Genomic DNA, 22,518 nt, shown 5'->3' with positions numbered 1-22,518 from the left:
TGTGTGTGTATGTGTGTGTGTGTGTGTGAGAGAGAGAGAGAGAGAGAGAGAGAGAGAATAAGGGGGCATGGGTGCCATGTTGCATATATGGAGGTTAGAGGACAACCTTCAGGAGTCAGTTCTCTCTGTGGCTTACAGTGATTGAACTCAGGACCTCAAGGTTGCATAGCAAGTGTTTTTACCTGCTGAGCCATCTTGTCCATCCCCCTCTTTATCTGCTGAGCCATCTTGCCCCCTTCCCCCCTTTTATGAGACAAGGTCTGACAGTAGCTCAGTGTGGCCTAGAATTCATGGCGTTTTTCCTTCTTCAGCCTCCTGAGTGCTGGGATTATAGGCTCCAGTCATCACTCTAGACTAATTTACTGTATATACATACACACACACACACACACACACACACACACACACACACACAGATGCACATACATATGCCTTGAATTGTGACTTATTCTCTATGCAAAATTTTCATTGAATTTCATTGCAAAGTTTTCAGTTTTTCTCTTTTTTTTTTTTTTGGTTTCTGGCTGGCTTCCTGGTTCATCAGTTATTTTAGCATTCTGTAGGCAGGAGGGTAGCTCTGGGAGGGACTGACCAACAAGCCCCAAAGATAGGACATGATAAACAGTGGGTGGAACAGCTCAGGGCTCCAGCAAACGATGTATAAGGGACAGTGAATGGTAGTGATCCCTGCTAATTAGGTCATATTAAAGCAACCGCAAGACTCTACCTCCAAGAGCATACAGGAGTACTGTTGCACTTAAAGCCCTACACATATTCTCGCTTTTCATATATCAACATAGCAGACTGAATTCTGGATCAAGTGGGCTTCTAAGGATCCCATGCTCCTTTCTTGGAAGTGCTCACACTGAGGGAGGCAGAAAGGAGGACACACAGAGAGAAGTGTAAGCCTGATGCCTGCCAGGACCCCCTCCAGCAACTCAGCTCAGCCCAGCCCACCCCACTCTTGTCCTGAAGTGCATTTTTGCATCTTGCTTGTTCTAATTAGACTCCTGAGTGCTCGATCTCCCTGTGCCTTCTGAATTCTCTCTTGGTAGCAAACTGAGACTGCTACTGGGATTGAGACCAGAGACTAGAGACCTCCCCTATCACCACTTGTGTATTAAGACCAAGAGGGTGAATGGTTTGCTGCAAATATAAATTGATGAGGCATGAACAGAATTAACTTTAATGGGAAAATAAGTCTCTTAGAGGATTGCAGTTTGTTTAATTGAGAAGCATGTTCATGTTGTGTTATGCCTTTCACATGTCATGTTTTCATCTGTTATGCATTACTAAACCCTGTTAGGTTAGTGTCCATGAACTTTTAGATGTTTAAATCTGTTCCCATGCTTGGATGTGGTATCATAGAAGACATTCTGTGTTCTTTCTTCTGTTGGAGAAGAACACCATACAGACGACTATTGTACATTCTGTGTATGTGTGTACATGAGTGTGCACATGGAGGCCGGAGGCTGATGTCAGGTGTCTTCCTCTATCACTCTTTTTTTTTTTGTCTTTTTGTGACAGGGTCTTACTATAGTCCCAGCTGGCCTGGAATTGACTATGTAGACCAGGCTAACCTTGAACTCACAGAGATCCTCCTGAGTGCTGGGATTAAAGGTGTGCGCCACCACGCCCAACACGCCTTTTTTACTTTTTGAGATAGAGTCTTGTACTGAGCTTGGATCTGACAGATGGAGCTAGGCCAGCTGGCCAGCAAGTCCCCAGGGATCTGCCTGTGTCAACCTTCTCAGTGCTGGGGGTTATAAGGTACACTATGCCTGGCTTTCTGTGTGGGTGTTAGTGATCTGAACTAAGGTTCTCTTGTTTATGGGACAAGCACCATCTCCCCAGCCCCCATTCTTTCATTTAGTACTGAAAATAACCTTAAAGAGAGAATTATCCCCATTTTATAAAATAGATAACTAGGACCTAGAAGTTAGTTTAAAGTGATATGCTGATAAGTGGGAGAGTCCAGATGTGAAAGTCGCTGTTAGAAAACTACAAAGCTGAGGGCAGTGAGATGGGTCAGTGGGTAAGGGTGCTTTCTCCCCAGTGTGACCCTGAGTTTGAGCCCTGGAACCCACATGGTAGAAGGAAAGAACTTCCTCCAGCCACCACACACATGCTATGCCATGAATGACTGCTCACACCCCACACTCACAAAATAAGGTAATGCATTTTTAAAAAGAAAGAATAGGCTGGGCGTGGTGACACACACCTTTAGTCCCAGCAGAGACAGGTGGATCTCTGTGAGTTCAAGGCCAGCCTGGTCTACATAGTGAGTTCCAGGACAGCTGGGGCTACAGGGAGACCTTGTCTCAAAAAGACCAAAAAAAAAAAAAAAGAAAAAAGAATGAATGAATGAATGAAAAAGAAAATTACAAAGCTGACCGTCTGCTAAGTAGTTGGGCTTGTTGATTGTAGCTGTTTTCTTTTAGTTCCTCCCTTCCCTTTAATGCCAAAATTACTGAACAGAGTCATGGTGCAAAGTCTTTTTTTAAAGACAACGGTTTTATGTATTCCAGGCTAATCTTGAAACTCCCTCTATAGTCAAAGATAATGAACTGCTTCTCATGCCTCTGTCTCCTGAATGGTGGGATTACACGCGTTTTTCACCATACCTGGGTTATGTGGTGCTGGAGATCAAACCCCGGGCATCATGTATTCTAGGCAAGCAATCTATGGGCTGCGCTATTAGCCGTGGATGTAAAGACAATATGAAGAGTTACCCAGTTTGGTTGTCAGTCAGTCACAAGAGTCATTCGGAACACTTATTTCTTACATTTATTTATTTGTGGGGTATGTGTGTGTGTATGTGTGTGTGTATGTGTATGTGTATGCTTGCACATACATGTGCCATAGGGCAGAGGGCAATTTGCAGGAGTTAATTCTCTTCCTTCCATCATATGGGTCCCAAGGATTGACCTCAGGTCATCAGGTTTGGCAGCATGCACCTTTATTTACCACTGAGCCATCTCGCTGGCCCTTTTAAAAAGTTATTGATTGGATTTGAACTGGAGTCCAGGAACTGTGTGTGTGTGTGTGTGTGTGTGTGTGTGTGTGCTGGAACACTAGAGTCTAGAGGTCAACTTTGGACTTCATTCCTTGGGAGCTGCCCTCTTTTTTTTTTATTTTTTTATTTTTTGAGCTCTCATTGACCTAGAGCTCTCTGAGTATACCAGACTGGGGGGCCAGTGCACCCTAAGGATCCTTCTGTCTTTGTCTCTCCAACCTGTGCTACATGCCTGCCATTTTTACATGGATTGAGGTCCATTTACAACTAAGCTATCTCTCAAGCCCAAGAACTTGTATTTTAACTATCACTATATGTGATTTTGATAATTTGACAGTTTAGGTACATGAAATGCCCTCCTGAATTCTGTCCTTATTTTCCTGATAGTCATCTCACTTCTCATCCTCTTGGAATAGGAACTCAGTACCACCTTGCCAGGAAGGTCATTTCATCAGTAATTAGATGCAGTATTATGCTTTATAGGAGTCTTTGTTTACTACCCCATATGGATTGCGTCAACTTCTTTGGACAGATTTTTTTTTCCTTTGGTCTGTTTGAGACAGGGTATCCCTGAGCCCCAGCTGGCCTGGAACTCACTATGTAGAGCAGGCTGGCCTTGAACTCATAGAGACGGCCTACCTCAGCCTCCTGAGTAGTGGGATTAAAGGCATATTTTATTTTATTTATCATTTTTATTTTATGTATATGAGAGTATTGCCTATATGTATGCAAGTGCATCCATGTTGTACAATGCCCCCTCCCCAGGAGGTCAGAAGAGTGTGTCAGATTCCCCTGGAACTGGTTGTGAGCCGCCATGTGGGTGCTGGGAATCGAATCCAGGTCCTCTGCAAGAGCAGCCAGTGTCCTTAACAACTAAGCCAATTCTTCAGTTCCCGGACAGATTTTTATACTCCGTAAGGTATTTATTGGTTTTGAGTTTAGATCTGAATTCTAATCTTTTCTAATCTCTCTTTCTTTGTGTGTAAAATGGTTACATTGTTGTCCACATTCAAAGATTATATTAGGGATTAAGTTAAAAACATGGAAATGTTCTTTAATACCATCAGATAATCTTTTCTTTTGAGGGGAAATGAGGATGGTGGGGTCTTGCTGTGTAACCCAGTCTGCATTGAGCTCTGCATTCTCCTGCCTCCGCCATCTAATTGCTGGGATTACAGGCATACATCACCACACTATCAGACAGTTTAAACAGCTTTTTCTTACTGTTCATTCTTGTCAGCCTACTCTAGAGAGTTTCAAGTCTAGTTAGAAGCACAGATACCATAGCAGGCCATTAGATACTCATTTTGCAACTGACAGTGCCAGAAAAGGTTGTCCTTTTTCTTCCTCATCACCATGCTTCCTTATTTTTGGTTTTAAGTTTTATATTACATTTATTGTGTGTGTGTAGTATTCACACACTCACCACAGCATCAGTGTGGAATTCAGAGGCCAACTTGTGGGAGTCGGTTCTTTCCATCTACCATGTGGTTTCCGAGGATTGAACTCAGGCCATTAGGCTTGTGTGGCAAGCACTTTAACTGTTGAGCCATCTTGCCAGTGCTCTCTCCAGCCTTTCTTAAACCAGTTGTCTTAAGCTTAGTTTTTTCTCTCCACATTTTTTTTTTTTTTTTTGGTTTTAATGAGACAGGTTTTGTCTTTTAGCCCAAGCTGGCCTGTAACTCACTATGTAAACCAGGCTGGCCTTGAACTCACAGAGATCCTCCTGCCTCTGCCTCCAGAGTGCTTGGGAATAAAGGGGTGTACTGCCATGCCCGGCTTCTTTCCACATTTTTTAAAAATAAAAATATCCCCCCAAAAATCAAATGTATTGAACTTATTGGTCATAGATGTTAAAGTCACTCATTACAATCACATTGAAATTACTATTACAGTTTTGTTTGTGTTTTGGTGTTTTGAGATAGAGAGAGACCTCTTTATGTAGCCCAGACTTGCCAAGAAATTTCTATGTGATCAAGGTGGTGATCCTCATGCCACAATTTCCTTAGACCATAAACTTGATTTTTTAAGAGAAGTGATTCTGTTTATAGACTAAGTCCTTAACTGTGGTTTCTAGGAATGTAGGGAAGCTATTTGATGGAAGCAGAGAGAGGAGGGTAAAAAGCAAAGACAATTCACTTGACCCTTTGTATTTATCAGTTCATTTGAAAGTCAGTCTGAAGGAATGGAGCATTTACATTATAGAATATTGAGGAAAAGTGCAATTTAATTATAGATACTTAAATTTAATGGTGCCTAGTCATTCTTACAAAAACAGGTGATTGTGTTATTGGAACTTTCATAACTTTCATTCGTGTCCCCAGTCCACAATAGGAAGCAAAGCGTAATACCATGTTAATTTTATGAAGTAATTTTGTATTGTCTTCTGTGCTTTGTTTTTAGGACCGGAGTAGGCCCTATGACACTTTTAACTTGCACTCCCTGGAGAACTCCTTAATGGATATGATAAGGACTGATCATGAGCCTCTGAAAGGTAAACCCTACCCTCCCAGTGGCCCACCAATGAGTTTCGCTGATATAATGTGGAGGAATCATTTTGCAGGTTAGGAATATTCATATGTCCATTCCTTGCTTGGTGTTTTAAGCAAAAATTGGCTTTTTAGTAATTATGATTTCTTGTTTTTGTTTGGTTTTTGTTTGTTTTGCTTCTGTAAAGCATTGTGGAATGTATTTAAAGTTTATTTTCTTTTTTAACCTGGGTTCAGCTACCTACAATAATCATGGTTGATTACACTAACCAGTTTGGAAAAAGCATGTGTTGGGTAGCTGAGGTCATGGTTACAGCATGAGAACAGAAGCCAAATTTTCTGAGCTTTGTACATTTGGATTCCTCAGCTGAATCTGTGTGTTCATTTCAGTCCAGGTATATATACCTCAAGGAAGTCTGACATTTAGTCAGCCAGTCTCCAAAGATGACTTCAGAAAACTTCCTATGAGAATGTTCCATTGTATTAAAGCCTAATCACTTTCCTAGCATAGTGACCATCTGCATAATATGAGGCTAAAACACAAGGAAAATGTCTTAACGTACATTCTTTGAGTCCAGTGTGAGGTAGAACCTTTTCAAGATCAACAATATTAGGACTTCCTATTTTTAGAGCCCATGTAAACTCATAATTATAGATTATTTTTTTATGGATTATTATACTTTTTAGGGACCCTATGATATTTAAATATTATAATGCAAATTACCTGTGTGGGAATATCCACTCCGCTTGAGTTTAGACTTAAATATCTAAAACCTGGCAGATTGGAGAGGCAACTCTTCAGTTAAGAGCACCCACATGGCAGCTAACAACTGTCCGTAACTCCAGTTCCAGGCGATCTGACAGCCTCTTCTGTCCTTCGCAGTCATTGCATGACACGGGTGCACTTACCTACACACAGGCAATACATGCATACACATAAAATAAAAATGATAAATAAATTTTCAAAAATTAAAAAAAACCCAACAGTGTTCTTCCCAGCATCTACAACTATCCAAAACTCCAGTTCCAGGGAATCCTGTGGTGTCTTCTGGCCTCCGTGGGCACTATGGCATGGGTGCACTTACACACATAAAAGAAGTACACATAACATGAATAAATAAAAATTTTTCTTTGAACCAAAGAGTTTGCCACAGGAATGCCCATCTTGTATGAATTCTGTCCTTTCTGGAATTGTGGTTAATTTGATCCTTAGCTTCCTCTAGGCCCTTAGATAGGCTGTGACTGACTGAACCTCTCACTCGTGTTTCCTCTCCAGAAATCCTTTTCATCATTTTCTTGTCATGCTCATAATTTTCTGCTGTTTTTCTTATTTTCTGATGAAAAGAAGCAGTTAGTTACAGCAGGCAATGGAGAGCAAAGGGTTTTGAGAAGACCTAGATTTAAAACCTTAAGTAACAGAAAAAGGAAAAAAACACACCTACTTATTCACTGTTATATTTAGCCACCTACCACATCTTTCTTTCTTCAGTTAGAGATTGGGTACCTGGTAATTTAAAACATGCTTCACTTAGAGGTGTGAATGATGTTAAAAACAACAGTATTCACAAGTTGTTTTGTTTTTAGACTCTCTTAAGATTACATTCATTTTCTTTTTCTGCCATGAATAACTATTAGTCTTTCCTAATTCTAGCATTTAACTCCTGTTGTAGTATAACTCTTTTATCTTGCTCTGTATTTTTCTTTTTCTTTCTTTCTTTTTTATTTGAGATGGGGGTCTCACCTTGTAGTCCAGGCCTGCCTAGAAAACATTATGTAGCCCAGGCCAACCTTAGAACTTGTAGTACTCCTCCTGCTTCATCCTCCTGAGTGCCAGGATTATAGGGGCATACCATTGTATTCTTTTCTTTTTTCAGTAAACATTATAAAAGGATTTTAGATTATATAAAATAATTTTCTAGACTTTAGTGTATATTGATAAAGCAGAAGCTATTTATACATACCAAGAGTGACACTGGCATAGTGAAAGGGCACCCTCTCATAGATGGCTGTAAATATCTTTTCCATTTGGAATGTTCTTCTTTAATTGCAGGCCCTGCTACTTCTGCATACTTTACCAGCATTGAGGTTTCATCCATTAAAGACCGCTTCACTGCATTTACATTATGACCTCATAAGTGGAAAGGCATTTAGTATGTTCTTTTTTATAGCCAGAGTATGGTTTTAGCTTCCCACTTCATCACTATGCCACAGTGATTTTTTTCTATAAATGGACTACTTCCCTGAGGTCAGTGACATCACTTGCACACTAAAGAAAGTGGTGGTGCATCCCTTTAATCCTCTAATTTGGAAGACAGAAGCAGGTGAATCTCTGAGTTGGAGGCCAGCTTGATCTACATAGTGAGTCCCAGGCCAGCCTGGATCCTGCCTTTAAAAATAAAAAAATAAAAAAACGTTTTGACACTGGGCATAATGGTACATGTTCATGATTTCAGTACTTTGGGAGGCAGAGGCAAGAGGATTGATGCAAGCTCAGGGCCAGCCTGTGCTACATACATAGCAAGTTCCAGGCCAAATACTGATACCTTATCTCAAAATTAACAGATAGCAATAAAAGGAAAATGTTTTAAGTTATTTTTAGCTTCAATAAATAAAGAAAATTGTAAGAATAAAAAGGTAACTAAAAAAATCAGGCTAGAGAGACAGCTTAGTAAAGTACTTGCCTTGCAGACACGATGGCCTGAGTTCAGTCTCTAGAACCCAGTCCAAAAAGCTTGATAGGGTGGTCCATGCTTACAGTCCCAGTGCTGGGAAACAGAGCTATATGGATCCTTGTGGTTCACTGGCCAGCCAGGCTAGCCTAGTTGGCAAGTTCCAGGCCAATGAAAGACATTGTCTTAGAAAATAAAACATGTAGGGCTAGAGAGATGGCTCAGTGCTTAAGAGTACTCGCTGCTCTTATAGAGGACCTGGATTTAGTTCCCAGCATCCACATGGCAGCTAACACCCATCCATAACTCCAGTTCCAGGGATTTGACACCCTCTTCTGATCTCTGTGGGCATTGACACGACATGGGTGTACTTACATATGCATGCAGCAGAAGACTCAAAAACTTAAAATAAAAATAAATAAAAAAATTTAAATATAGACAATGGGGTTGGAGATACGGTTCAGTGGTTAAGAGCACTGACCGCTCTTGCAGGACCCAGGTTCAATTCCCAGCACCCACATGGTAGCTAACAACCATCCATAACTCCAGACCCAGGAGATCCAACACCCTCTTGACCTCCATGGGCATTGCATGACACAGGTGCAGGCAATACACTCATACATGTAAAATAAAAACAATAAAAAAATATAGACAACACCTGAGGAACAACACCCAAGGTTGTCCTCCAGTCTACCTGCATGTACATACCCTCATATACATTTGCACTCACACACATGAACATGCATATGCACATACCCAATGATAACTAAAAATAGAAACATTGTGATATTATGTCCGTATTTATCTTCTATTGCTATTTTCCATAATAAAAAATTCTCATGTTTCTCTCTGATTTTTATAATTTATTTTTAGCTGAAAAAGTCCAAATTTAAGTCCTATTTCCAGTTTTTCCTTATTGTAGATAATACTGCCATGAGTGAGTTCTTACACATAGGTCTTCCTTAAGACATATTCATAGTGAGGGTCTTTCGGTCAAAAGATACAAAGTAGGTTGAGCCTTAGGAGAAAGATGATCCATTATGGTACCTACTGTGTGGCTTCTTGGGAAACACTGCCTGTGTTCTGTCTTGTTTTCCTTCCTTAAGGGTCCTCCCTCTATCCTCAGTCTAGTATCTTTTCCCACTGAACTTGGGAACACTATTTTTGGGGCCTAAGAACTTAAGCAGAGAGTTGGATTTTGGGTGCTTTTTAGCACTGGTGTTAGTTTTCTTAGAACTCAGTTTTCTTCTTTGAGGGAAAAGGCAACATTCTTGCTCATTGTAAGAAATTCAGATAATACATAAAGGGGTTAGAAAAGGAAAGTTTAAAAGCCTACTATAAGCTCATTACCTAGAAATAGCAAAGTCCTTTTTTTCCCTCAAGATCCTTCCAAACAGTTTATATTTTTATATTTTCTGTATAGGAGATGAAACTTCAACTCAGCCCTTTTTCCTTTTTTTGAGACAGGGTCTCCCTGTAGCCCCAGCTGGCCTGGAACTCGCTATGTAGATCAGGCTGGCCTAGAACTCACAGAGATCACCTGCCTCTGCTTCAAGAGTTCTGGGACTAAAGGCGTACGCCACCACACCCTGCAGAACTCAGCCTTTCTAACTTGGTAGTCAGTCCAAACTGGATTTGAATTCTGTATCTGCCCCTGGCTGGCAATTGAGATGGAAATATTAATCTCTTTAAAGCCTTATAAAGTAGGTGTGAAGATAAAGTTCTGGCACAAGGAACAGTGCAGATACTACATACGATTTTATATGTATACTTATTACTTGATCTCTGCAGTAAATCAAAGCATATCAGTACAGTATTTACCTCTTCTGACCAGACTGCAGTTAAGGGTTGAAAGGTTCCAAATGCAAATTGTCAAAAATTTTAATTTCCTACTAGAAAACACTGATTATTGAAAGATAAACCATCATTTTCAAAAACCACCTGCAAGAGAACAAAAAATAACCATCATAAGTTACTTGGCATTCTAAACCTATATATCTGAATTATGTAATGAAGATATAATAAGATGGGATCTTGCATTGATAAAGTACTTCAGGATATGATTAAAATGATCATGGTATATGTTCACAGTGATATTTCATCTAAAAAATATCAGAATCTGTTATCTAAGAAATAGGGACTTGAGAGATGGCTCAATGGTTAAAAGCAGAGCACTGGCTGCTCTTGCAGAAGACCTAGGTTTGATTCTTAGCACCCACATGGTGGCTAACAACCTTCTGTAACTCCAGTTCCAGGGGACCTGATGCCCTTTTCTGACTTCTGGGCATTGCATGACATGGATACACTTACATACATGCAAGCAAAACACTCATACACACGAGCTACTCTGTTGTTCTTTTTTGAGACAAGGTCTCTCTGTAGCTCCAGCTGACCTGTAACTCACTTTGTAGACCAGGCTGTCCTTGAACTCACAGAGATCCTCCTGCCTCTGACTCTGAGTTCCGGCATTAAAGGTGTGCGCTACCACACCTGATTTCTCAGCTCTCACTTGTAATGGATGGGAGGCAAACTGAACTCTCCTTATAACTCTGAATGAAGGCTAAGGCGGAGGGGGCGGGAGTTTCTGGTGTTGGAAGAGGCAGGGGAAGAGAAAGGAAGATGATTCATCCCTATACTCCTTGTATAAGGCTGTTTCCTGACTTGAAACACCTTTGGTCATTAGGCCTGATTGATCATACTTTTCCCTATGAGAACAAATACAGAAACACCAACTGTATGTACTGGTCAGAGCAGGTGACTCCTGGAAAGGAAGAATTCATTCTCTGGCTGGGGAATCACCATATATCAGGTAGCAAGGCAGCAATAGGGAGGAGCCAGTTGTCCTTCATCCTGTGTAGTCTCCCACTTACAACAGTGGAAGAGGCTGGCTGATGGATAGTGCCTCATAAACTGTTTTTATGTATTTGAATTTTCTCTTTCCTTCATTATTCATGGAACTGAGATTTGAAAACTGAAAAGAGCAGATGTTGAGAACTGATATTGAAGGACTTGCTTTTCAAAGACATACCGAAAAAGTCTGAGGAAAAAATAGCTCATCTTCTGTAATAGTGCTTTAACACAGTTAAATTGACAGAAACTTGGAAGGGATGAATGTCATCCACTTGTTGTAGAGTCACTTTTCTATATTCATCATAATTTAAATTTAATATGACAGAGGCTTGCACAAAATTGGTTCCCTTTATGGGAATTTTTAGGTTCCCTTGATTTAGGGGAAAAAGCATGTTCATTGTATTTTGTTTACTTGCTCTTCCAGAAAAATATGCTATTTATTTTGTAGCTTGAATCATTGCTTAGTTTTATTTCAGTGTTACCTTCTTTGAGTCTATATCAGTCTGTCTTTTACAAAAGAGAGCAGATTCTGAGCTGGGGATGTAGCTCCATGATAAGAGGTTGTCTAGCATGCTTGAGACCCTCAGTTTGATTCCCAAGCACCTAAAAAGAAGTAGAAAAAAAGATGCTACAAACTGTTAGGGGACATATTCTGAGTTACCAAGAAGTGATTGCTCTTCTGTATATATTTTCCAGCCTTTCCTCCGTTGAGACTTAGTTTCTCTTGGCTATTCAGACTTGCCATGAACCCCTGGGTTTAAGAGAGCCTCCTGGTTTCAGCTTCCTGAGTAGCTGGGATTAAAAGTGTTAACTACCTTGTCAGATTTAAGCAGCATTTTTTTTTTTTTTTTTTTGTCTTTTTGAGACAGGGTCTCCCTGTAGTCCCAGCTGACCTGAACTCACTATGTAGACCAGGCTGGCCTTGAACTCACAAAGATCTTCCTGCCTCTGCCTCACAGGTGCTGGGACTAAAAGTGTGACCACACCTGGCCTTAAGCCGCATTTTAATTATCTAACATTTATAAAACAAAAGGATTATGTTGGATACTGACTTCTAACATTCTACTTTAATTGAGACAGAGGCACAAAGATTTAAGAATTTATGGAGTTTGTGGATGGCAGGGCTGTCAGTGGGTCCCAGTTACTGGGAAGGGTGATTAGAACACATAGAACAGCCTGACCTTCCCAAAGGAAAAAAATAATAACTTACCCTAAATTGTACGTTGACCTCAGTTCTAAGCCCATAGCTTTGGTTATTGGTTATTTGGAATAGATTTAGAATATTATAGTTCCAAATTTTTATCATTTCCTTAAAAGGAAATGTTTGTTTAGCTTTAAAAAAAATTATGTTTATTTATTCCTGTGTCAAAAAGATGGAGGAAGGGGGAGGCAGTCCTGGATGGTGGCACTGGACTCTACAGAAGATCCTGTCTCAAACAATACGGGGAGAAGAAAAAAAAAACTTGGCTGATGAGATGGCTCAGCTAGTAAAGGCACTTGCCACCAAACCTCTTGACCTGAGTTCAATCCTCAGATTCCAGATTCTTTTGCTAAGACAGCCCAGGGTGGCCTGGAACTCATGATCCTCCTGTCTTAGCCTCAGAGTATAGGCGTGTGCCACTACACCCAATAATATTATTGTTTTTACATATTATATTTTTATATCTTATGGTATTATTTTCTACAGAAATGTATCTCTAACTTTATAGAGAAAATAGGTGGAAAATATAGTAAAATGTGCATTCTAACCCTTTCTGGAAATAGCACAAATTTTCTGTTAGATGAATGTCTCTGAAGTACTTGACTTTATTAGGGTGAAGGGGGTGATTAGAGAAAGGTATAGCAGCTGTTCCTTTCTTATAAGGTTACAAAAGTGAAAAAATGGCTTTCATAGTTAATTATGAATTAATAAAAATTCCAGTTATTTTGGTTATATAAAAGTATGGATATAGTTGGACTCCGAAACTTTAACAATAAGGTAGTTTTTATAACTATATTTTAAGATAGGGATGTGAATTGAATTTATGAAGTTGTGATTTTTTTTTTCCATTCTGAATAAATGTAATTCCATATCCCACCCCCTCCCCAACCTCCATCCCTCCTGCCTCCTGTCTGTCATGTCCTGTGCAGTGGGCAAGGGACAATCTCTGATTTCCACAGCATCACTTAACTCAGTAAAACAAGAATGCCTTCCAGTTTCTGAAACCTTGTATTTTAAACTATTTTTAAAAGACAGTTAGCTGACAAGAACAATTTAAAAATAGCAGACCCATGGACAGGTGACAAAACGTCATGCTGGCAGCACCAGACTGCATTAGCAAAACTCACCAGATGTGACACACTTGGTTCTGTTTTCACAGCTGATTAAACAGCAATATTTGTTGGACAAAGGGAAGGAAAAAGAAATAGCCTCATCTGAATTTGGAATCAGAGTTTTCTTTCCTGTTACATATTTTCTCTCTTTTTCAAAATCCTTTAATAAGTATGAAACTTTGGCTGTATAACACATTAAGGAAAAATTGTAAAATAACTATAGTCTTAGGAAAGAAACCTTCATACCTGACGTCCAAGCTTAAAAAAACATAAATCATAATGCTGTGTTTTTTTTGTGACATTATTTTCATTTTTCCATATTTTGTGCTTTTTATTCAATGAAAATAGATCACATTTTACATAGACTAAATATTAATTTTTGAAGAAGTAACAAAACTCACTTTAAAAAGTCATACATAATTTACCAAAAACATTGTATTTCATAGGAAGGAAAATTAGATTATATTTAGATTATCGATTCTGTGAGCCTGGCACTGACCTTGAGTTTCTTAGAAGATTTTATGTTAAGTTTCATCTAGAGCCACTGAGAAAAACAAAATTAGGGAGACAACTGAGAGAGACAGTACTTGGCTTTTTTGCAGTTAGTGATGCCTTCCATATTTGGCAAAACTCTGCCCAAGACACTTGTTCTACTTAAGAAAAATGGAATTGGAGATACTCAGTAGAGGGATAATTAGAAAACAGCCCGGCTTCCTTACAGGCTTATCTTGCTGAGGTGAAAGGTTCTAGCATGGCAAGAAAGAGCCAGAAGGGTCCGTGTAGCTGTGTTTAAGGTCTGGAGGATAAGCAGGGAAATGAGTGCTTCCAGAAACAAGGAAATTATTTGATGGATTGTCTAAAGAGAAGTTGAAGCTGAATCTGAGTTTACTTGATTTCCTTGATAACTTTTCATTCTAGTAATGTTAAGGACCATTCCAACCTTTCCAGGAACTGTAACTTCCTTTGAGTGTTCCTTAGTCAAAGATTGAAGAGATTAGGGTTTTCATGGTTTTTGTTTGTTTGAGACAGGATTTCCCTGTAACACTAGCTGGCCTGGAACTTGCTATATAGACTAGGTTTCCCTAGATCTCACAGAGATCTGCCTGCCTCTGATCTTTTAATAACCTTAAGTTCTAGTTGGTAGTGATTTTGAAGTCTTGATGGATTGGTAAGTAAACTTTTTAGCAACTGAGTATTGTTAAATTTGAATACCCTAGAATATAGCGAAGGTAGACCAGAGTATCGCATATCTAGTTTAATAGATGTATTTGGTGGAAAGAACATTGATTCAACTAACTGAAGCCAGATGTTAATTCTCCTTATTAAGTCAAAGTCTTGTTCTGGTGACAAGTTTTTGTATAGTAGCTTTTGATCAAGGTAGGGGATAGAACTCATTACATAGGGTATAGACTGTAACTTTCTGGGACTCTAAAATGATTGAGGAATTAGAAAATCATAAGGCATATGGAACAATTACATATAGATGTATTAAATGTATCTTCAACAATGGCAAACTTTTTAAAAAAATTATTTAATAACCACATAATTAGAAGAAGCATTTCATTACAGCATTAACATATTCAATAACAATCTCCAGAGCAAAGATGCATCTCTTTCAATATTGGCTGTACATTTTTAGGTTCACAGTTGAATTAATACAGTTATGCAATGTTGAACTCAGTTTAAACCATATAAGACATAAAATTGAATGAGGTTTTAACCTTTAAAAATGATCTCCTTTTCATTTTAAAACTACTGTTTCATACAGAAAAATTCATTTTTAATGCTACTAGCACTTAGATGTTTGCACATGTGTCTCTAATCTCTATGTATCTGATTATTACTAGTCAGTCGGTTACTTTCTGAGATCCACCTAAGCATGGATATAAGATCATTGGGTAGATTTCAATGGTCATGTGTTTCACCTTTACTAATTAACATGGAGCAAATTTTTATGCTTCTTCCTCAAATATAACTCTCCTTTTTAAAATTTGTTGATTTTTTTTGGTGTGTGTTTCATACAGAACATCCCAAATAATCTTATTCATCTATATACTCACATCCCAAATGGCACCCTCCCATAGCCTCCCCCCTGCCCCCACTGGAGCCCATATACTCTGTCATCCCTGTTACTCCTTTTATAGTCCTCTTCTCCTTAAGTAATCTGAGCCTGTCTGCATCGCTCCTCCATAGCTATTAAAAACAGCTTTAATTCATGGGGCAGACCTGTGTCTCTTCTTAGGCAGAATTGGCAATTCTATATGTGAAGAACTCAAAGGAAGGTATCTCCTGTCTGTCATTGTTTCTTGTTATGTAGCTTTTAGCTATACACATGGACTCTTTGGCATTTAAGACCATACAGTTGGGCCAGATAAACCAATTTATTTTTACACTTAAGGTCGTTTGAGGATCTGTTCTTCAGGGGTCACATGGACTTAGGAGGAGCCCCTGGCTCCTTTTTTTTTTTTTTTTTTTTTTTACCAGTTCCATCTATGTGAAGATAAGTCAAAGGTCCTACTCGACTGTGGCTGGCTTCACTTGGAAGCATGGCAGAAATGTTTCCCCTGTGTTGACCCTCCTCTTATAGACTGGACACTGGTTTCAGGTCCTTTTGGTGGGGTCTCCATGGCCTCCTTGATCAAGAGGACAGGTGACTCACCACAGTTACAGGACATTTTGAGAGATGCTTATAGTCCCCTGGAGCTTAGTCAACCTAGAAGGGCAAGGAGCCAAAACTGTCCTTTATGTCCCTCTGGCCAAATTAGTACAGGCCTCAAGATATGGCTGTTAGACATCCAAGAAGGTTAGTTCCACTAGTCTGGTACTTTCAATTACCATGTGCTATGTAAATAAAGCTTGGGCAAAGACCAAACATTCTCAGATAAACCTTGCCTAGACATATTCCTTGAGCTAGTTGTATGTATAATTTGTCAGTAGGTTGTTCAATTAATATGGTTCCCTCTGGTTTTTTTTTTAAACTAGTTGGGCATTATTTATCTCTCACATTGTCTAACCCTTCCACTGAGGTTTCCAACAATGGGACCTTTTTGTTTATTATTTTTGTTTTATGTGCATGAGTGTATTGCCTGCATTATGTGTATTGCCCACGGAAATGAGAAGAGGGCATCGGATCCCCTGGAACTGGAGTTATGGACAGTCATTAGCTGCTGTGTGTGTGCTGGTAATCAAACCCAGGTCCTCTAGAAGAGCAGCATTGCTCTTAACCACTAAGCTATCTCTCCAGCCACTGGAATATTTTAAAACTCATAATAATTAGCTTCTAGCTACTATGAAAAGGTCTGAGATCTATAAAAATAAAACAGGTACTATTTTGCACTAGAAAACAATATATTCTGTAGAGGAATGTTTCCTTTTTTAAATTCTTTTCATACCTGTACATATTAAGCTTTCTGCATTTTCACTTCCCATTAACCTTTCTCATTCCTCCCTCTCTGAAGAATTTTAATAGATTATAACACTAACAAAATAGCCTCCATAAAACCAGAGACCGATGATCATTATCCTAATAAGACTTAAAATAAAACATACACATATACAAATGATAAGGTTGAATGAGGACATTGGTTTTTCACTAAGTTGTTTTGTTTTTCCCTGGTGCTTGGAATCAAATCCAGGGCCTCTTGTATCTAGGCAAGAGCTCTATCACTGATACCCTCAGCCCCTCACTAACTCTTAATGTAAAACAATTTTCCATAAATTATTATGACACGAGTCTTCACAAAAGATGTGATTTATCTATGAATTCATAATTTTTGCTTTTCATTTTAGACAGTTGCACTTTCTGTCTACTGTTATGTTTTTCTTTGGGGACAGAATCACTGACAGTGCTGTTTGCCTCTAATCCCCAATGACAGAGGTTAATTCCAAATGATGACGTCCCTTTTGTGATTATATATAGAACTGTATTTGTTGTAGGACGCAAATACTTTTATCTTCAGTTTTCTCTGTGTCATTCTTTCCACATATATGATTGAAATTTATTTATTTAAGTAGTAGTAGCTGTGAAATAAAGCTAACATTTTTCTGAGAATTTCATGATAACCCTTACTATAAATGTACACAAAAACTTTACAGAGCTAAGTTTATGGGTATTAGCTTTATACCCTAGTTTATTGTTTTGATATCTTTTTTTTTTTTGTCTTTTTGGGACAGGGTCTTCCTGTAGCCCCAGCTTCCAGCTCCCAGCTGGCCTGGAACTCACTTTGTAGATCAGGCTGGCCTGGAACTCACAGAGATCCACCTGCCTCTGCCTTCCAAGTTCTGGGATTACAGGCGTGCACCACCATACCCGGATTCAATGCCTTTTTTCGTGTTTTTTGAAAAAAGGATAATACTCTGTAGCTAAAACTGCCCTTGACCTCCCAGCAATCCTCCTGCCTCCCAGGTTCTGGGATTGCAGGGGTGAGCCACCTTACCTGACTTCAGTAATTATTTCATTGAAGAAATTGGTCAAGAAATTTTGCAAAGTACGATTTTCCCCAGATTGGATTCTCTTGGTTCAATTTTTTTGATACATCTACCTTCTTTGTCTATACTGGTGTGTGTGTGTGCGTGTGTGCGTGCGTGCGTGCGTGCATGTGTGCGTGTGTGTGTGTGTGTGTGTTAGGAACCAGCAAATGTCTGTCTCTTGTACTTCTTACCCCTGGTGGCCATTAGTTATATATCAGAGTTTGCTGCACTGTGAAGGACTACATAGTAAATATTTTAGGCTTTACAAGACACAAAGCTTTGCTTTTGTTGGTTTTAGAAATCTTCAGAAATATAAAAAGGATATCAACCTTAGAGGTATATAAAAGCCAGAAGCCAGCCAATGGGGGCAGACATTTCAACTTACTTAGTATTCATAGAGATAAAGGCCTGGAAATTCACCCTTTCACAGGGCCATAGGAGTAGTTAATGGTAGAGGCAGCATAAGAACTCCAAATTTTCAGGCTAGTCATTTCCCTTACTATATATGGAACATAAATTTTACCATTTTCAGTTTGCTGTTCTGATAATTATGTTGACTTTTTGAGCCATTATGAAATCTATATCTTCTTATTCTTTCTAAACTTATTCTTTCTATTCTTTCTTATCTGACTTTCTTTTGTTGATGCCTCTTTGAAGGGCATTTCAGTGATGATTTAAATAAAATGCTTATCCTGAAAATTGGCATGTCTAAATTTGAATATGAGAGATGTACAAATTTCAGGCTATTATAATGGAAGCTTCTTTTTGCTTGGTTATATTTTATGTTGAGACTTTGGCTTTATTTTAAGACTTGTCTTGTCATGTTTTACTACTTGATTTTAAAAGTTGTAAGTGCTTTGGCCTTTGATAGCACTGTTATAGATTAATCTGTTCCAGCATTTTGTAATGTTTATATTTTGAAGTATGTTTTTAAATGATTATATTAAACATTGTTTTCTTTATGCTTAAAATAAAATTATTTTATTTTCCAGGACGCATGGGAATAAATTTCCATCATCCAGGAACAGATAATATTATGGCACTTAACAGTAAGTCTTCACACAAAATGTTCTATAAAAGTAGTGGTCAAGTTTACAATGTGTACTTTCTACCTTTCTTAATTTTTTATTATGTTTCAGTCTTTCATGAAGTATGGTCTAGACCACTATTCCATACCAGCAACTGAGTACAGTTTCTGCATCTGAATTGGTTGGGAACTTACTAAAAACACAAAATCTCAGGCTCTTCTACAGACCTACTGAATGAGAAATTTTAAGGATGGATTTCAGAAATTTGTACATTAACAAGTCATATAGGTGATTCTGACATTAGCAAAAGTTAGAAAATTGAAAATTGCTGCTTTGGCAGAACACAACTCTGTGAACCAAATCACCTAGCACCTACCTTTGTAAATAAAGTCTTAAATCATTAACAGAAGATGTTTCCAGCTCTTGCTCTATACCCTTAGGGCGAAGTAGTGAAAGGAGGGAGTAAGTGGGGAGAGAGAAAGTAGGGTAAAAGTGTGAATGAATAAAGTAAAGTTTCTAGTAACTCAGAATTTTCTCCTTATGGTAAATAACCCATAGCTATTTCTAGATTGGCATCCAGGGTTCTTCCATTGAAATTCGCATGTTATAGATGTCAACAGCTTTGGTCAGAAATAGTTTTTGTCAGTATAATTGTTGAATTATCTTCTAAATCAACAGAAGTTTATTAACCGGAATATCATTAGATTGGTTAATACCAGAAGAGTCAGATGTGGTGGCATGCCTATAATCCCAGCACTTGGAAGGTAGGAGGAATGGGAGTTCAAGATCACTTTCACTATGTAAAGATTTTGAGGCCAGCTACTTGATGTTGTCATCAGAGTGCTGTGCCTCAAATGTAGATGGATATGTTTGTATCTTTGTACAATGTTAGAATTTATTGAATAAATTTACAAGGTTCATCAGTTTTGTTGACTACAACTTGCCAACTAGCTCTGATTTCCTTTGATAACTGCCTGTTGGCAAACACGGGTTGTTTTATTCTGAACTTAATTACTAATATTAACTCTCAGACCCATTACTCATTACATAGTAAATAAGGGATTTCTATAAACATAGATATATGTAGGTTGGAAAAGGGTTCAAGAGGCTGAAGCAGAATTTAAAGAGTTCAAAGAGTACTTCCAGAGAGCTAATGAGGATACATTGAGTGCGATGGTTAGATCTTTTAGAAGGAACTCAGTTGGAGAGCTGCTGAAGGCACACAGCCAAGCCACAGGGTCTCTGGGTTGAGCAGGGCTGCAGAGGTGAGCTTCAGGACCATGGAGGCTGTAGAAGTCGGTTGTAGGACAGGGTCCAATGGCCAAGCAGTGGAGGAACTACAGTTTGAGTATGCTGCATCAGAAGTGGGGCCTAGCTGAGCAGAAGCCCCAGGGGCAGCCAGGATTTCTCAGTCTGTGGGTTCCTTGATGTATAACTAGGTGATCAGGTGATAGAGCAGTGAGGCCATTGCCATCACAGTGTCAAGTGTTCCCTTTATTGAGGCCAGGTGAGAGTGTTGCACTCATCCCTGGTCTGATACATGCCATATATTCGTGGACATGTTTTTTCTGGTACAGTTTTACTATACCCATATGCTCATATGTTCCCAGTATACTTCGATTAATTTTTAGGTGATAGCTTTTTATTTTGTGGACTAAGTTATTATTCTGCACCTTATGGGTACTTGTAAAATGAAGCTGTCCAGAGCAAGGCACAGCCTGAGAGCTGTTGCTTCACAACCTGGAATAATAGAGCAGAGTGCAGTCTGAGCTCCACACCTTGTCTCAGAAAACAAAAGCATAAAACAGAAACACTGTAAAAATACCTGGCTAGTGTCAGCCTGCCTTTCTAGCATCTATAGACCAAACAAATAACTTGCAGAAGAACCTAGAAAGAAATTGTTGTCAGAAGACCTGAGCAAGCCATTGAATCTTCTAGAATTGAAGTTTTCTCCTGTCTAGTTAGTGATGCCAAAATTGTTTCTCTCTTTTTTTTTTTTTTTTGTTTCTTTTGGTCTCTTTGAGACAGGGTCTCTGTGGCCCTAGCCAGCCTGGAACTTGCTATATGTAGAGCACGGAGATCCACCTGCCTCTGCCTCCCAAGTGCTGGGATTAAAGGCATGCACCACCACACCTGGCAAAATTGTCTCCTTTTATTCTCCCAAATATACAGGCCAGTTCTTGATTCGTATGGGAACATATTGAGTAAATGTGGGGTTGTGTATGGTATCCCTCTTTCTTCTTGAGTAAGGAATCTGAATGCCATTAGAGTTTATAATAAATTTTAGATTGTCTTTAAAATATGTATTCCACATTTCCTTGGGTCTGACATGCATAGTGTGCTTGCTACAAAACACTGCTGAGAATCATTGGGAGTGCTCAGTGGTGCAACACCTGATCCATGCCATGCAAGTTTTCTATTTTGCTAGTGTCTTTGGAGAGACTTGTGGCTAATTCAGATTACAAATATATGCCTCTCATTTTTAAATTTATTTTTTGAAAAAATTTTAATTTATTTTAATTGTATGAGTGTTTTGCCTGCATGTATGTAAGTGCACCCTGTGTACAATGCCTGTGGAGGCCAGAAGAGGATGGTCAGATCCCTTGGAACTGGAATTGTGGGTAGTTGTTAGTAGCCATGTGGGTGCTGGAAATAGAACCCGGGTCCTCTTCAAGAGCAGCCAGTGCTCTTAACTGCTGAGCCATCTCTCCAGCTGCCCTTACTTTCTAATTTCTAAAAGAATGGACATTTTAATTATGCTACATATAATTTTTTGGCTGAGAGGAGAATTAGTAAACTTGTTTAACTTGTTGAGCCTCATCAATAATTCTGACTAGACGTTTGTTAGATGATGGAATTTAGAGTTGAAAATAATAGTACGGTAGTATTGTCTGCCTAAAGCACTTAGTATGTATCTGAAAAATAACCTAATTTGACGTGATTTAAGTTGTCCTCTACAAGAGGGACTGGGTAGAATTTCTTACTTTTTGTATAGAAAATGAAATTAAAATCAATTTTCTTTTTAAAATGTTCTGATTATCTTTAATTTGTTTTTCTTTACTTCTCTGCTTTTAAGTAAGATATTTCCTTTAAGAGATTTCTACTTTGTACATGTTGCTTAAATCTTTCTAGCATCAATTTTTCCATCTCTTAAAAAAAGGAGGCTGTTAAGGTAACCTTCCAAAATAATCTTTTTTATTTATTGTGTATGTATGATGTGGGGAGTGTTAGCATTCATGTGCCATAGCGCATGTGTGGAGGTTTTTTTGTTTTTCTGTTTTGTTTTGTTTTTTTGAGACAAGGTCTCCCTGTAGCCCCAGCTGGCCTGAAACTCACTATAGAGACCAGGCTGGCCTCAAACTCACAGAGCTCTGCCTGCTTCTTCCTCCCAAGTGCTGAGATTAAAGGCATGTGTCACCATGTCCGGAGGTTCTTTTCTTTCACCTTTACATGACTCAGTTGCAAGCACTTTACCCACTGTGCTATCTAACTTGCCTATGAGTAGGTAATCTATTTATTTTTTTAAAAAAATTTGGCTGGGCATGGTGGCGCACGCCTTTAATCCCAGCACTAGGAGGCAGAGACAGGCAGATCCTCTGTGAGTTCGAGGCCAACCTGGTCTACAGAGTGAGTTCCAGGCAGCTGGAGCTACAGGGAGACCCTATCTCAAAAAGACCAAAAAA

General features: G+C 38.9%; 1 protein-coding gene across 12 annotated transcripts in view; it reads left to right on the top strand.

Annotated features, from left to right (window-relative positions):
• The window catches only part of Cpeb3 (cytoplasmic polyadenylation element binding protein 3), a 213,935-nt gene that overhangs the window by 62,032 nt on the left and 129,385 nt on the right, over positions 1-22,518 (top strand). For 7 of the 12 annotated variants that reach the window (XM_008849611.2, XM_008849608.3, XM_008849607.3 and 4 more), the window contains 2 exons: positions 5,420-5,579; positions 18,800-18,856. In XM_008849611.2, the coding sequence (XP_008847833.1) occupies positions 5,420-5,579; positions 18,800-18,856 (217 nt within the window). The remainder of the gene's footprint in view (positions 1-5,419; positions 5,580-18,799; positions 18,857-22,518) is intronic. The other 5 variants (XM_008849616.3, XM_008849615.3, XM_008849613.3 and 2 more) reach the window with 1 other exon arrangement.

Source organism: Nannospalax galili, unplaced genomic scaffold (genome assembly GCF_000622305.1).
Source record: "Nannospalax galili isolate Female #2095 unplaced genomic scaffold, S.galili_v1.0 scaffold384, whole genome shotgun sequence".
In the NCBI taxonomy this organism is placed as follows: Eukaryota; Metazoa; Chordata; class Mammalia; order Rodentia; family Spalacidae; genus Nannospalax; species Nannospalax galili.
This window is presented reverse-complemented; position numbering and strand designations above follow the sequence as displayed.